The sequence below is a fragment of the Notothenia coriiceps genome, unplaced genomic scaffold (genome assembly GCF_000735185.1).
Source record: "Notothenia coriiceps isolate Sejong01 unplaced genomic scaffold, NC01 NC01_scaffold00037246, whole genome shotgun sequence".
NCBI lineage: Eukaryota > Metazoa > Chordata > Actinopteri > Perciformes > Nototheniidae > Notothenia > Notothenia coriiceps.
Genome location: NW_011369947.1, coordinates 12,955,425 through 12,970,761, shown reverse-complemented (window position 1 = coordinate 12,970,761; position 15,337 = coordinate 12,955,425). Strand labels below are relative to the sequence as shown.

The 15,337-nt window shown below is 39.6% G+C and overlaps 2 protein-coding genes across 2 annotated transcripts; both read left to right on the top strand.

The window, feature by feature from the left end:
• The first annotated feature begins 642 nt into the window (after positions 1–642).
• On the top strand, positions 643–4,726 carry nrn1lb (neuritin 1-like b). The gene is made up of 4 exons (XM_010795625.1): positions 643–683; positions 1,250–1,383; positions 3,295–3,442; positions 4,423–4,726. The coding sequence occupies exons 1-4, from the start codon at positions 643–645 to the stop codon at positions 4,724–4,726; spliced, it is 627 nt and encodes a 208-aa protein (XP_010793927.1).
• Positions 4,727–8,437: 3,711 nt separating this feature from the next.
• Positions 8,438–13,763, top strand: slc38a8b (solute carrier family 38 member 8b). Its single transcript, XM_010795624.1, has 10 exons — positions 8,438–8,626; positions 10,118–10,316; positions 10,769–10,919; positions 11,004–11,108; positions 11,216–11,273; positions 11,511–11,625; positions 11,710–11,857; positions 12,668–12,870; positions 12,978–13,029; positions 13,661–13,763. Exons 1-10 carry the CDS (start codon positions 8,438–8,440, stop codon positions 13,761–13,763), a joined length of 1,323 nt encoding a protein of 440 aa, XP_010793926.1.
• The last annotated feature ends 1,574 nt before the right edge of the window (positions 13,764–15,337 follow it).

Sequence of the window (15,337 nt, the reverse complement as noted above, 5' to 3'; positions counted from 1 at the left end):
CTCTCATACAAAATGCGCTCCTGCCACGCACACACAGGCGCTCCTCCATGACCACTTTTAGTTGTGAAAAAAAAAAAAAAAAACACATTTGAAAAGTGGGGGGGACACAAACAGGATTTTGAAAAGTCGAGGGGACATGTCCCCCCTGTCCCCAGTGGAAATTACGCCCATGTGACATCAGGCTTGATTGGTCCTGAGCATCTTCTGCAAAAGGTAATAATGTTAAAAAATCAGATGTTTTCAGCTGTAATAGCAACATCTACTTGAGGTATTGATTCTTGGCAGCGGCTTCAGTATACAGATGGATTATTCTGCAGTTAATGGCTGTTTTAAACCGCAGATTAACAATGGGTTACCATTCCTCCTGTGTCAGTGTACAGATGTGAACAGGGGCTTATACTAATGCACGTAGTGGAAGCCATCCTGGGGGCGTAGTAGGGGATTTGGAGGCTTAGAAGAAGAGGAGGGGGATATAAGATGGATGCTCAAGTTGGGAAAAAGGCAAGTGTATTTTTATTTAAAAACAGGACAATAAATTGTATCTGCCCAATCTTTTTTTCAGAGTGAATAACATGTAGATCATGCTCTTCAATAACCCCCCCATGACCCACATGGCTGTGGGTGAGACTCTCACTTGGGATGATGCCATTCTCAGGGGTGGCTCTGGATTGTTGGACTCCCAGGTGAGCTGGATTCTCTTATCCTCTGTGGGACGTCCTCCATCTGTCCACATGAAACACTAAATCCGGCTGACACTTCTGATCATGTTCCCTGTTAATGTCATTTGTGATAAACACATTTTTCAATAGTGCAGTCAGATCTTTGCAGCACGTAAATGTGTGTTAACAAATGGGCGATTGGTAATACAGTTTATAATTCATTTGTGTTTCAAATAACGGTTCTAAATACTAAAGACCGGAAATGAGAACACTATAATCCAGTGTGCGGTGAGGGATGCCGTCATTGGTCGGCTGCCTGCAAACTCTCGCCTTGTGCCCCTCCCCACACACACACACACACACACACACACACACACACACACACACACACACACACACACACACACACACACACACACACACACACACACACACACACACACACACACACACACACACACAGCATCCTCTTACTCTCTGTGATGCAGCGTTCCCATTCACTGTTAATCCAGTCTGGTTGTGGCTCTGCTTTACTTTTAAAATCTAATCATTTATTAACAAATGGAAGTACTCGTCCCTTTTTAAATCAGATACTTTGGGGAGCTTCTCATCAGAGGCTCGGGTTCAGAGGTGGATCTCAGCTCCACGGGACTCGTGGAAGGAAAGATGAAGAAGTCCCAACGAGGCACGGCGACTATGCTGCTGCCCATCGCTCTCTGCCTCAGTAAGGATGGTTTTTTAAATGCTCTCTGACTGTGATGTGCATTTAAGTCTTTAAGTTTTAAAGTACTAAGTTTGCTTATGCCTGTCCTTTATCGGGCACTTATACTATATCAATGATGTGTCTGTTTGTTCCCCAATGCGTAGAAGGGATCAGAAGGTTTGTCAGAAAAAGCCCAAAGTATTTACGGAAAGACTCATTTATTTAGCTTGTTCTAAAATTGATAAGCGATGGGTTTACTAATGCACTTACCTTAATGAAATGCTCACTGTCCCTCATGTACTGATTCTCTCTCATCCTCTGTGCGTGCGTGCGTGTGTGTGTGTGTGTGTGTGTGTGTGTGTGTGTGTGTGTGTTTATGTATTTGGTGTACAAAATCATATATTTAGGTGTGGATTCTGTTATTTTTTAGGGTATTTTGATGTTTTTACTCCTCTCAGGAAGTTTGTTGTAAAACACATGTGATGGCTTGTGTAGAAAAAACATACTATGGATACTATGGTTGTAGAATAGTATCCATAGTACTATTCTACAATAGTATAATAGTACTATGTAGCACTACATAGTACTACATAGTACTATGTAGTGCTTTTGGATCTATGGTTGTAGAATTTGGATCAATGACTTTGGAAAAATCCAAGACTAACAAAATGTTTGCAGCAAAATCATGATGAGCATTATTGTGGGATGAATAGTAAACTAGAAATCATGACACAATTCACACAAATTAAAGCAGGCAAATACAACAAGATAAAAAAATACATAACTAATGTTCATTCAGGCCTAAATAATGAAAGTATTATCTGTCTGAGCCGTAGACAGGGGTCAGCTATTGGTAAATCTAAAACAAAGGTGAAAAAAGGTAAAATTAAACATAGCTTCAGTGGATGAAATAACACACCTGATGGTTCAGACTCTCAAGTGACACTTAGGAGAGATATTCAATCTTTAGGTATTGGTATTGTTGACGAATAAAGGTCTGAACAGATTTAGTGATATCTATGAATTAATGTCTGACTTCGCCAATAGCTTAGGATTCATGAAGAAATCAAAATCCTTGGTTTGATGTAAGGTCAAAAAGATCTTGTTTTGTAAGTTCATAATTTCAAGATATTCAGTTTAATATTATAAATCAGAGAAAAGCAGGAAATCTCTATATTCTAGAGATTATGAATTGGTCAACTCAGAGTATGGATGTGAGTGTGTCAATCAATAGATATCTTCCTGTGAGTTTACGCTCAAATGTCCTCTGCATATCAAGTCAAACATTGATTCACAACTTTTCTAAGGAAGATTGTGATGACTCAAACTAGTCTCAGCGTGTTATGTATGAGCTGATCGATCAGACAGCTCCTGCACTGAATTTGGCTTTGAGGTTGTATAATCCCTCCAGATGAATGGAAATCAACATATTTCTGTATTTGTTTGATCCGTCTGAGCACCAGATGGATTATTTCTCTATAAACATAAACATTGTGTTTCACATCACAAGATGAAATCCCTGAACCAAACAATCTCTCATCTCTAAACACATCTATTTTTGTATACTCATGTTCTATTGTCCGGCAGTGGCTCAGTCAGTACAGCACACAGCTTGGACTGTGAGCCGTAGGGTCGCCGGTTCAAGTTCCCGACCAGACCTAAATATGGAGTGTGGACTACTTGGAGAGGTCCCAGTTCACCTCCTGCCCTGCCGTGGTGCCCTTGAGCAAGGCACCGGACACCCCCCTTCCCCCCTCACTCCCATTGCTCCCCGGGTGCTGTACAATAGCTGCCCACTGCTAGTACTAGACTCCTGGTACTAGGATGGGTTAAAAGCAGAGAACACATTTCACTGTGTGTGCTGTGTGCTCTGCATGTGTGACCATTAAAGAGGGTTTCAACCCTCCCAATTCTTCTTCTTCTCTCCACCAGGCCTGGTCCCTGTGAGTTTTGGAGCGGCAATTCCAATTTCATGTGATTCCATCTACAAGAGTTTCGCTCAGTGTTTACTTACACTTGGAGACAGTTTGGTGGAAACACAAAAAGACCAAAACACACAGGACATCGATGCAATCTGCAGGTGTGTATCTGTCCAGCACTTTGGTAACCATCCCCTGTCTGTCTTGAAACAACTTGTCTCAGATTGCTGAAGTTATTACTATTAAAGTTGCTCCAGTCTATTAATGAAATGTCTCAACAAATATTGGCTCTTTTGCAATGCAATATTTCAGCTGAACTTTATGTTTCTGACTGAAATGTGCTAATATGACGAACATACAACCTGCATAACGTCAGCATGTTAGCATTGTCAGTGAGAGAATGTTAGCATGCTGACGTTAGCATTCAGGTTATAGCACCAGGTACAGTCATAGATTGTTTAAAACCATGTTGTCCTCAGAGTTTGTGAGTTTTTGCAGTGACAAACTTACAGAGATGTATCAGCTGACAGCGCATGATTTGGGTTTATGGCCGACACCTCAACTCTGTCTCCTACAAAATTACATTGACATACAGCTAAACTGTGTACAAAACTATGTTTAGGGGAAATGTTTCTCAGGTTTCATGTCCGGTGTCATCATTTCCTTTCATTATCTCTAATAAAACATGCTTTGCTTTGGGCCTGTATTAATAAAACAAACCATTATCACCATGAACCACAGGTGTTGTCAAATAAACATGGGCCAAAACGCTACATTATAACCTCAAAAACGAATTTGTTTCTGTTGGATGTGGTTTGAATTGTGCTTTATTCTTACCACACCCAAAAGTCATGCATGTAATAAGTTTACACATACAGACATACTGTCTGAAAATGCTACATTCAACATTTCATTTTTAGTAATCTTGTTGGTTATGTATAGTGCTTTTTACATACATAAGTGTCAAACAGAAACTAACCTAGATTGCACAGCAACGTGAGGGGTTAATCCACTCAAACTCAGAAGAAGTGTTACATATTTCTTAAACATTTGCTCAAATGGTAACTGTTTTATTGTACATGTTACCCTGCAGTCTTCACATTTCCGCTCTGATCTGCTCTGATCTCCTCGTTCCTCGAAGGTCCTGGAATGCGTTCCATGTGTGTGCCAACTCAGCTCTGGCCGGTTGCCCGGGAGACGCAGCAGCCGTCTGGGAGTCTCTAAGACAAGAGTCCAGGAAGACGCAGTTCTCCGGAAACCTCTATGACATGTGTGCCAGCCGCACCACCCTCCCACCCAGCACTGTGCCTGCAGCCCAGAGCCCCCCCACCTCCGACCAGACCAACAAGGAAACACTGAAAGGGCAAACCAACAGGAACAGCCCCCCCTTCAGTTCTCTGATGTTCCCTGTGTGCAGCACCTTGCTACTGCTGCTCAGGAGTTAGTTAAAAGAATACTTCACACAAGAAATGATAAGTAGTTTAAAAAACTACTCACCCTTGGAACTTTGAATTCTTGGAAAAAACTATATGTTTCTTGCATGAAACAAAAACTGAGAAACATTTTGATGAATTGAAGTGGATGCCATGGTTAATGGAGTTTACAAAGCCTCAAACAACCCATGCAGTTTAATGAAGGTTCATTTATCCTGACATATGCTCACTACTTTCCAAACACATGCATTATTGCTATAATCTCATTATTTCAAACACTTCGGCGTAAACATGTTCACGCTTGTGCAGACATGCTACTGTTACGTGCAAGTCTGAAGTGTGTTTTATAGCCTGATCATTTTTGCAAAAAGTTAAGTTTTTTGGATTCTGTGTTCACCTCGGAGAACTGTGAGAAATACAAAGCTTTCTTCCAGAATCCAAGGTAAAACTTGGTGAGTAATTGATTTTAAAACTATCGTTTTGTTGGTGAAGTATTCTTTTAACTGGTGGTCAGCGTCCTGCTCCCCCCTGTAATCCAAACAGAGTTCAATAACTGGATCAAACGAAATATCTGGTTCAGTTTTTTGTACCTGAAAAGGCATTGAATAAATAACAATATGTTGAATTTATCACATGCTTTGCTCTTAGACCAAAAAGCTGACAAAAGGTTTATTTAATTCTGACATAAATATTAAAATGAAGTATACTTGCAACTTAAATGATTGATTGTGATTCAATTCATATTATTGCTTGGCCATATTTTATAGGCTGGAGTGACAAACCTTTGATTTAGGGAAAGCAGAAGAGGACGTCCTATTCACTGAAAATACTTAGCTGAAAGACTAATCTCAGTTATGTTACATTTATGACATACTAATGGTTGTAAACCCTTTATTTCTACCACTTCTGCAGTACAGAAATACAGCCTGATTTTTTAGGACAAAGGAGATTTTAAGGGACGCCAGGTGTTCAGATTGTGATCCAATCAGGTGTGATCTAGAGCAGAGTATTATTGCAGGGTGCAAACATTTGTTATTGTGCAGCTTAATTCATCCCCCTGTCTGACCTGTTTAATATCAGAACATAATACTGTCTTTGGTGGCATCCTTTGCAGTGTGCACATGATGTTGCAAAAATATTGTCAGTTGTTTAAACTGTGTCATTTCCTTTGACCTGTTCAGTGGTTTTCCTTATTTCAGGTATGTGTTGCTTTTCTATTCTGAACAGCTGCATTCAGTAAGGTTTGCTTCAAGACCTCTATATGGGGGGGGGGAGAACAAAGAAAGACACACAGGACAACGGTACAACGGTGATGTAAAAAGGGAGTTTATTTCCCAAGTTTCATCCATATAACATTAACAGTTGCTGTAATGTTAATTAATGCTGTTGTTTTTCTTTGATACTGAGCTGTAATGCAATCACAGACTGCAATGTATTTACTGGTTTTCACATTACCAATGTATTTATTTTGTTCATTTCCATTTTATTTTTTTTCACTGCAGTAAAGAGTGGTACATGCCTTTTTGTTTCACTCTGATTTCAACCCAACAAACGCTTAAATTAAAGGTGTTCTATATTCTGACATACACAACGCAGTTATTTTCCTTTCATCGCAACTGTTTTCTTTTCTTGAAGACATGGGTTTTGTGTCAGTTGCGTGTATGTTTGTGTGTTTGTATGTGTGTATGTTTGTGCGTGTGTGCGTAATCTGAATTCTCTTAATCTGTTTCATAACAGCAGAATCATGAGTAGATTAATCTCATCTGTCTTTATTCGTCACAGTGTAGCAGGTTGCTCCTCGAAACCCTTGAAAACAGTCTTATTGTCCCCAGAGCATGCAGCGCAAACATTGCAAATGAGAAGTGATGAGGATTGGTTTTGTGGTGTTTTGCCTTGTCAGCATTGTATGAAGTTGAACTCAAACATGACATTAGCAAGTGTGACACCTAAATGTCAGAGGTGGTATCTTCATTACTGCAGCATGCTGAATTTAAGGAGTTATTGCAGCGGTCACTGAAACCTCAAGTGGACCTCCTGCTTTATATTCTGCTATATATTCACATGGCACACTGATTAAATGCAACCATGCAGCACCTTTAACCCAAAGTTCACAGGTTTAATGGCTTATTTAAATAATGCTTCTTCATACAGTTCCCAGCTTATGATTCCAGTTGCATTTTGCACAGGCTTGCATGACGTACATGATTACATTATTTTTAAATCTGAATAATCAGACTGCGTGTTTAAAGGTCTCAGACTCTGTATTTATTTTTTTGCTAACAGGCTACATAAAAACCAGATTATAACCCTGATTTGGTCATGACGACAAAGCGTGGCAGGTCACCGTGGACAGAGAGGATTCACATATAAAGCTGTCTTACTCTTGCAGTGATTTTATGCATATTTTAAACAGGAGTTTTTTTTTACAACAACAATATCAATTATACATGTAATATAATTTAAAATGGAAAATATAAAAACTAAAGTCCTGAGATATTTTTGGGAACAGCACATGCCTATGGTATACAATAACAACTTTGGACTGTCCCCATAACACTTCTGCTCTCTCTAAATCTGCAAAATCACCATAACATCATTTTGAAGGTGCCTCAAAGCCCTAGCATTTTGGGAACAGCTGTTCAAAAAGATACAGTTAGTTAAAGTTCATTTTTCTTTGGAAAGTTCCTCCTGATGTAGAGAAAAGTTCATGAATGGGACCGATGCCATCTGCCATGTGACAGATTGTGTGTAGCATGAATCATGAATGGATTATGAATTAGACCGGGACTTTGTTTAAACTCCTCATGCTACAACAGTGTAAACTGCACTGCACACCAAATCTACATTCATGATTCTGTTAATACAAAAATGTGATATATAACATAAATAAATGAAAAGTAAATAGTGGCCAATCTCTTTGGTGATTACAATCAGAATGACAACAAAGTCGAGCAAATGGAGGACATTCGAGTCATGTGGGTTACCTCTTAATGAAACTGTGCAGGATTTCCCAGAGGAAAAAAACAACAATATATAGATTTTATGCAAAGTAATCCTTCTCAATCATCAGTCTTGACCCACTATGTGCAGTAGTAGAAGTAGTAGCAGTAGTAGTAGAAGTGTGTGCAGGTGTCTGTATGTACAGGGACACAGAAACCCCCCACCTGTGTTTTCCCTTTTTTTGCAGCATATTTTTGCCATGGAGCCCCTTGCAAGTTAAGCCAGCAATACTTTCTTGACTAATTTCTTGAATTCTTATGATTTTATAAAGTTCATTCATGGTTTTATTTAGAGGAGGTCCACTGATGGGTTTGTTTGTAGGAAAAACAATGTGTATTATGAACACAGTACATGTATGGACAAAATGAGTAAACATAAGAAAACAACACAATTACCTTTATCTGTAGGCTTCTTCTTCAGAGACAGACACAACTTAAAAGAGAGAGCCATGGAGAGAGACAGAGAAAACACAAGCAAACATACTCACTTTAGTGATATATGTGTCACCTCAGAGTGAAATGTTTAGTAATCAAAATGTCCAATTAGACCATGTGAGTCGCGTGTGCTCGTGGGTGCAGGCTATATATCTGCAGGGTTTCCCTCTCAGCAGGTTCAAACTCTCAGAAGCATGAAGCGGACACCTGGACTACAGAAGGGTTAGTTTTGTCAGAAATCGTTCTTGAGAAGTATCAGTTATATAGGGTTAAAGCTTCGCTCAGGATCATGGAGGAACTGGCCCGAGAGAGCATCAACCTGCTGGCCCGCTCTGCGTCTCGTTCCGGCCCCCCGCGGCTCGGTTCATTCGGTGCTGTGTTCATCATGCTGAAGTCTGCGCTGGGTGCCGGACTGCTCAACTTCCCCTGGGCTTTCCAGAAGGCAGGGGGAGTGAATACTGCCCTCAGTGTGGAGCTGGTGAGGATCACACACCTGCAATATTGTATATTTTAATGTATAATACATTAAAATAGAATTGTTGATGGATTGAACTGCAAATCCCTTCATTGTATTTCCCTTAACATATATAGAGATATTTGGGGGCTTAGTTTGTCTGTTAGCCTGCTGACTGTATATGTATGTACTCACCACCACTCAGTCACTCCCTGGTGTGAAAGAGGCTCATCTATTTCACAGGTGAACTCTAATGAGCTTCCAGTTAAGGGAGAGCCTGAACTTTCATAGCACGTGTGTGTGTGTGTGTGTGTGTGTGTGTGTGTGTGTGTGTGTGTGTGTGTGTGTGTGTGTGTGTGTGTGTGTGTGTGTGTGTGTGTGTGTGTGTGTGTGTGTGTGTGTGTGTGTGTGTAGATTTCACATTTCAACTTTCCAGGAACAAGCTATGAGGTCCTAAGGAGCCTCTGATTGCTCTTGATCTACATTTGAGTCCTTTTCCACCTGTGTTTTTATTATGAAACTACATGTTAAAACAGTTTGCATTCATTTAAACACAAGTTAGGAAGCCTATTAATTAAAATAGAATATATATGGATATCATATCATTTCTTTCATTTGTCGATCTAATGCAGCAGAAAGCGGTAGTATATTTGGATTATAAATTAAACAGTATTATATGTTTTAAAGCAAAACGTGATTTACCTCGTTTCATGTATGGAAATGTTGTATTAACTTGTTTGCTTGAACACATTTTCCTCCAACCTCGTGACATACAGATGCTTGCTCAGGACCCCTTTAGTGTATATTAATATGCAGGTTTGTCAGATAGACTTCAATATGTGATTAACATTGTGAATCTAAACAAAGATACTTGTTAAGGTTTAGGAAAAGATCATGACATGGGTTTAAAAAAGTAGTTTTTTTATGTGACTTGAAATCCATTGTTAGTTAAGTATGTGAATTGTGTGACATAAATGAATTTACACACAAAGGTTTGAATGGTCACACTTCACTCAAACAGCAGTCACTGTGGTTTTTTCATCATCCCTAATCTCGTCTTGATGCAAACTTTGACTCTATTTGTACGGCGTCACCTGACCTCCTCCTCAACTCTTGTCATAAATACTACCGCCTCTAGAGGCAGCCCTGTACATACCCAACAGACGTCAGAGAGACTTGTGGAGTGTCTCAGTTTGATGTGTATGGTCTCTGAACAAGGTGCGGTAGTTGATGAGTTAGGAGCGAGAACACGCTTGGACTATGACAAACTATGGACCAAAGTCTCAATCAATATATCTATAAATGCAAATTGACATTCAGGTGCATTTTGAACCAATATCACAATACAGGTACACATCAAATAATCTGAAATAAAAGCAAGTAACACATTTCTGATCTTGAGGAAAGAGAGGATGGAGATTCTTTCTTTCAGGAGTGTCTTTTCACAGGCCTGAGTCCGGAGCCCAATTGCCTAATGATCTGTCCATGGTGTGTGTTTGTGTGTGTGACGTGCAGGTTTCCCTGGTCTTCCTCATCAGTGGTCTGATCATCCTCGGCTATGCCTCCTCAGTCAGCAGACAGAACACGTACCAGGACGTGGTGAGGGAGGTGTGTGGAGGAGCGGTGGGTCAACTCTGTGAAATCTGTTTCTGCTTCAACCTCTTCATGATATGTGTGGCCTTCCTGGTGGTGGTGCAGGACCAGCTGGAGAAGTGTAAGTGCTCAATGAGCTTATTTTTCAAGATGCAGCTTCTCCTATTTACAAACAGACCACTTAGATTATTGTCTTTTTCTTTTATTATCCCCTTTCTCTATGAAGAATGTATCCTTAATGTCCTTTAACACTGTCAAATACTCTGCTAACTAAAATGATTGTCTAAACTCTTTAAACAGCCTTTATTTCCCGTTATAAATATGAACAATATGAAAAATACTTGTGCCAGTATTTTAATCTGCCCTATTTTATTCTTATCTATTCTACTCTGTTTCTTTTGGCACTTTACAAAAATATACATATATTTGTATTGTTTTATGTCCTATATATAATAAAGACTGATAAGTATGTCAAATCAATTATATGGTGAGCATGAAAACTGTATTATATCTATATTATTCATTTATCGTTGCAGCAGATAAATAATGGTTAAAATGTTGTTCTTCTTCCAGTGAGTGTTTCTTTATACGAGACGGTGACTGGGTCCACTGAGATGCCGTACCACTGGTACACCGACCAGCGGTTTTACCTCTTCATCATGTGTGTCATCATCATCCTCCCCTTGTCCATCCCAAAAGAAATCGGCATCCAGAAATACACAAGGTAAATTACACTTATCATGGATCAGAATGAGATAGAGCTCACATTTGTGTGTGGTTTACTGTAACAGTGTTTTCTTTGTGTCAGTGTGTTGGGGACGCTGGCGGCAACATATCTGTGTGTGGCAGTGATCGTAAAGTATTACCTGATGGAGAGCCACAATGTTATAATAACTCCAGAGCACAGCGAAGGGTCAGTAACACTGTTTGTAATGGATACGTGTGTGTTTAACTTTTTGTTCTCATTCTATGCAGCGTGTGTGCATCTGTAAATGTGAGTGTGTGTGTTTGTGTTTTCAGTGTGGGTTCGTGGGCTTCAATGTTCAGTGTCGTGCCGACCATCTGCTTTGGCTTCCAGGTAGGATCAACTGCATGCTTTTAAGTCTAAAAGTAGGCAGCCCGATGCTAGACATTTAAGTGGTTTAATGTGGACCTAAATTTGTCCAAATAGAAAAAAAAAAGAAAGTTGACTCACAAACCAACCAGCAATAACAGACAACTAAAAAGCACGTGGAGCCTGAAGACATTATGAACTATGGTAGTGATTTGTCTGAATGCCCAATGTGTCTTTGTGTGTCTTTGTGTGTGTCTGCAGTGCCATGAAGCCTGTATTACCATCTACAGCAGCATGGAGAACAAGAAGCTCTTAAACTGGGTCATCATCTCAGTGGTCTCCATGTTTTTCTGTTTACTCATTTACACTCTCACTGGTGAGTTCAACTCTAAAGCAACTCTATTAACCTCAGTTTATTTGTGCTTCCCTGAAAACTGCTCTTCACCTCCCCTTTCTCCAGGTGTGTACGGCTTCATGACGTTTGGACGAGCGGTTGCCTCCGATATTTTGATGTCATATCCAGGAAATGACGTGCCAATGATCATATCCAGGCTACTTTTTGGAATATCAATCATCACCATCTATCCTATTATTCTTCTCCTGGGGAGGTGAGCAACAGCAGAGTTGAGACTGTCTTACAAATCAACTTTGGAAAATACCAGGGAAATCATCTCCACACGTTGTAGTAGTTTTCTTGACTTTGACACTTGTTGCACACAACAGGAGATTGACCGTATCTCAACCCTTATCACTTACTGAAAATACTCTGTTTGGTTCAGGCGAGTGGTAGCTTTGGGTTGAGTGTGTAGAAGCATGACATGACGTTGATTACACAGCTCAGTTTTCATACTGAACTTTCCTCCCAAGTTCCCAGATCTAGTTAGGGTTAGGGTTCGGATCAGGGGGTCACAGGTTCAAACCCCACTGCAGTCAGCATGTCGTTGTGTCCCTGGGCAAGACACTTCACCCCAAATTGCTGCTGTGGGCATTGCCCAGAGTATTTAGTATGTAAGTCGCTTTGGATAAAAGCGTCTAACAAGTAACGTGTAATGTAATGTAACCCCAGTTACACCTTTTCGTTGCCATGCTATTTCTTGTAAATTAACCTTCTTTTTGACCCAGGTAATGGGCTTCTCTATTCACATATTGGACATTATCTTTGTATTAGGCGACAGGCAGGGTAAAGTCTGCTCCAGAAGACATTTGGACATTGGTATTCTCACAGCTCCTCAGGTTTGCAGGGCATGTGTGAAAGGAGATTTCGTTTTTTGCATAGTACAACTTGTGTATGTCTTTTAAAAGTGAACATGTTGTCCTACTGTGTGTGGTGTGTGTGTGTGTGTGTGTGTGTGTGTGTGTGTGTGTGTGTGTGTGTGTGTGTGTGTGTGTGTGTGTGTGTGTGTGTGTGTGTGCAACAGATCTGTCATCCTGAACCTGATGGTGCGTATTCAAAGGCGTCGCTGGGGAGTCGTCACCCATTCGTTTGAGACTCGCTGCAGAGTGGTTCTCACTGTGATCTGGATCACCGTCACTCTTCTCATCGCCATGTTTGTCCCCGACATGGGGGAGGTCATCAGTGTCATCGGGGGAATCAGCGCCTTCTTCATCTTCATCTTTCCTGGTATGTAACAATGTCTCCTTTGAATTAAGTGTCTGTGTTTGTACTCACACAATGTGCAATGTATGGCTTTTATGTTCATACATGTCTATATTATTTGTGTGTTGCAGGTCTTTGCTTAGTGTTCACAATGCAAAGTGAACCTGTGAGTCCAAGAGTCAGGTGAGTGATTATTTACACACTCGTACTCTATGTGTATAACATTATTATTTGACATATCATATATCATAGGGAAACAAATATGGTGTTTAACTGATCTTCCAATTATTTCATTTCAACTGTTTAACTGCTAGTGTAACGAGTATAATTGCAAGTATTTAAACAAAAAAAAGTGTGATATTTACTTGTCTCTTAGTGGAGATTTAATTCCTAGGAAATATCTATGTTTCTAATGATTACAATTAAATTACTTTTTCCCAGGAACATTTCTAGGAAATGTTATGAAAATAGGAATGATACTTTTTTTTATATTTGGATGCTGTTCATGGAAACACGATGAAGATTGTCACATCCTGCAGTGCAAAATGTACAAAAGTCATTTATCCATCCAACCAGTGATCACTATTTAGTTAAAAAGTCCTTCTTATAGAGTCTGAACTGCGTCGTATCCTAAGAAAGAAAGAGCAGTCTTCCTTTTTTGTGTAATTAGATGGATTTTCTTTTGGAACATTAAGGCTTCTACGGGCATTTTTGTCTACAAATTTGATCAAGAAGATTCATACTGTTTCCTGATGACTTGTTTTTTAAGTCATCTGTTTATCTTGATGTCCCTGACACTGTTTTGTTTCTGCAGGGTGATTTTAACAGTCTGGGGAGTTGTAACCATCGTAGTTGGATCTTTCATCTTCGGACAGAGCACGACCATCGCTATAATAGAGATTTACCAGAAATTCTGATTTTCACACCTTTATCTCCACTTCACTGTCTGCAGCAGCTGCTTCACTTTGACTTCACAATGTGTTTTGCACAACTTAAAGTTGCATTTGTAAAGGTGGTTTATAATTGTATATATGATCCTTATCAAGGTCTTCCATGACTTGGTTATAATATAATATATATTTACAAACCAGTAATGTAATATCTCTATCTGTGTATGTGTTACAGACATATTGGATTTAAATGGATTGTTATTGGACAACAATATAATGTCAAGAGAAGAATGTAGGTATTAATTGTAAAGTATATGTGGCTGTTTTAATAATTAATTTAGGATTACATTACCACCCCTATTGTATAGAATATTAAATAAGAAAATACAAAGTGTATCTTTGAGTCTTTAGTTGTAGTTGTGCTATCCTGCCAGGGGGCAGTATTGTACAACTGATGCATATTTATTTATCTGCGTAGTCACTCATTCATGTGTGTGTGTGTTTGTGTGTGTGTGTGTGTGTGTGTGTGTGTGTGTGTGTGTGTGTGTGTGTGTGTGTGTGTGTGTGTGTGTGTGTGTGTGACTGTGTGTAACTGCATATTGGAAACCCAGATAAGAGAAACTGAGTTCTTATCATTGTTAAAATGGTGCCAGGATCATTTTTGACAGGAGAGTGACTATACACACAATATTCTGTTTTTATGTAGACAGATGGATTTTATGCCCTTGGAATTCTTGTTTGCATCGACCAGATAATATCATTAGTTTATCGTATTAACATTTTTTTGTTTCAACAACACAATTCTTATCCTTCCTCTGCATTTCTCCACTTTCTGACCTCCACATGGCCTGAATCCTCTGAGTGATATCAATCTGCAGCTTTCATTGAGCTCAGATTGATGGCCGAGGTATGCTGAATATCACTGTTTATTGTTTATTGACTTCAAGCTTTCAAGAGTTATGGCATGCTGCCCGTGAGCGTGCACATGCTCACAGATGTGTGTTAGTGTATGAGTGAGTAATGATTTACAGTAAATCGAGAAAAAGGCTCTGTATCTGTGCCTGGGGGGGGTCTGCTCTAAAGCTGCGATGCTGACTTCACATACTTATCTTTCTGAACACACACAGGGTAAGAACTTAATTCAAAAATAGACCATCTGGAAACACGTAGCAGCTCTTTTTAGACACTTCAGCTGTGTTTGTGACATTTCATGCAGAGTTAATGTCCTTAGGGGAAAACCTAAAACTGTGATACTCTACTTATGTTTAGCCCATGGGATTATATTTCTAACCTGACGGCCAAATGACTAAATCCACTAAATGGTGAAAAAGAAATCCTTGAAAACCACAAAAACTCTTTCTTGAATCCTGCAGCTTCACTTCATGTCGACTGCACACAGATTTGTGAATGCAACTCAGCAGTCCTGGGAAATAAAACTAACATCAACCAGGATTTAAAACACAGCTCTGTTCTCTGCAGATATGGAAACATGGCCTACCTGGACCTAAATCAAGACACTCAAAAATAAAAGCTTCAGCTAAATGTAATGTAATTGTCTATAGCATTAAACAGTACAGCTGAGGCTGATGGGGATGTCATTA

Coding starts and splice junctions, on each gene's coding strand:
- nrn1lb (XM_010795625.1), top strand. CDS start 643: ATGCCATTCTCAGGGGTGGCTCTGGATTGTTGGACTCCCAG. Junction 1,384..3,294: donor GCCCATCGCTCTCTGCCTCA/GTAAGGATGGTT, acceptor TCTCTCCACCAG/GCCTGGTCCCTGTGAGTTTT. Junction 3,443..4,422: donor GACATCGATGCAATCTGCAG/GTGTGTATCTGT, acceptor CGTTCCTCGAAG/GTCCTGGAATGCGTTCCATG.
- slc38a8b (XM_010795624.1), top strand. CDS start 8,438: ATGGAGGAACTGGCCCGAGAGAGCATCAACCTGCTGGCCCGCTCTGCG. Junction 10,317..10,768: donor GCAGGACCAGCTGGAGAAGT/GTAAGTGCTCAA, acceptor TTCTTCTTCCAG/TGAGTGTTTCTTTATACGAG. Junction 11,858..12,667: donor ATTATTCTTCTCCTGGGGAG/GTGAGCAACAGC, acceptor TGTGTGCAACAG/ATCTGTCATCCTGAACCTGA.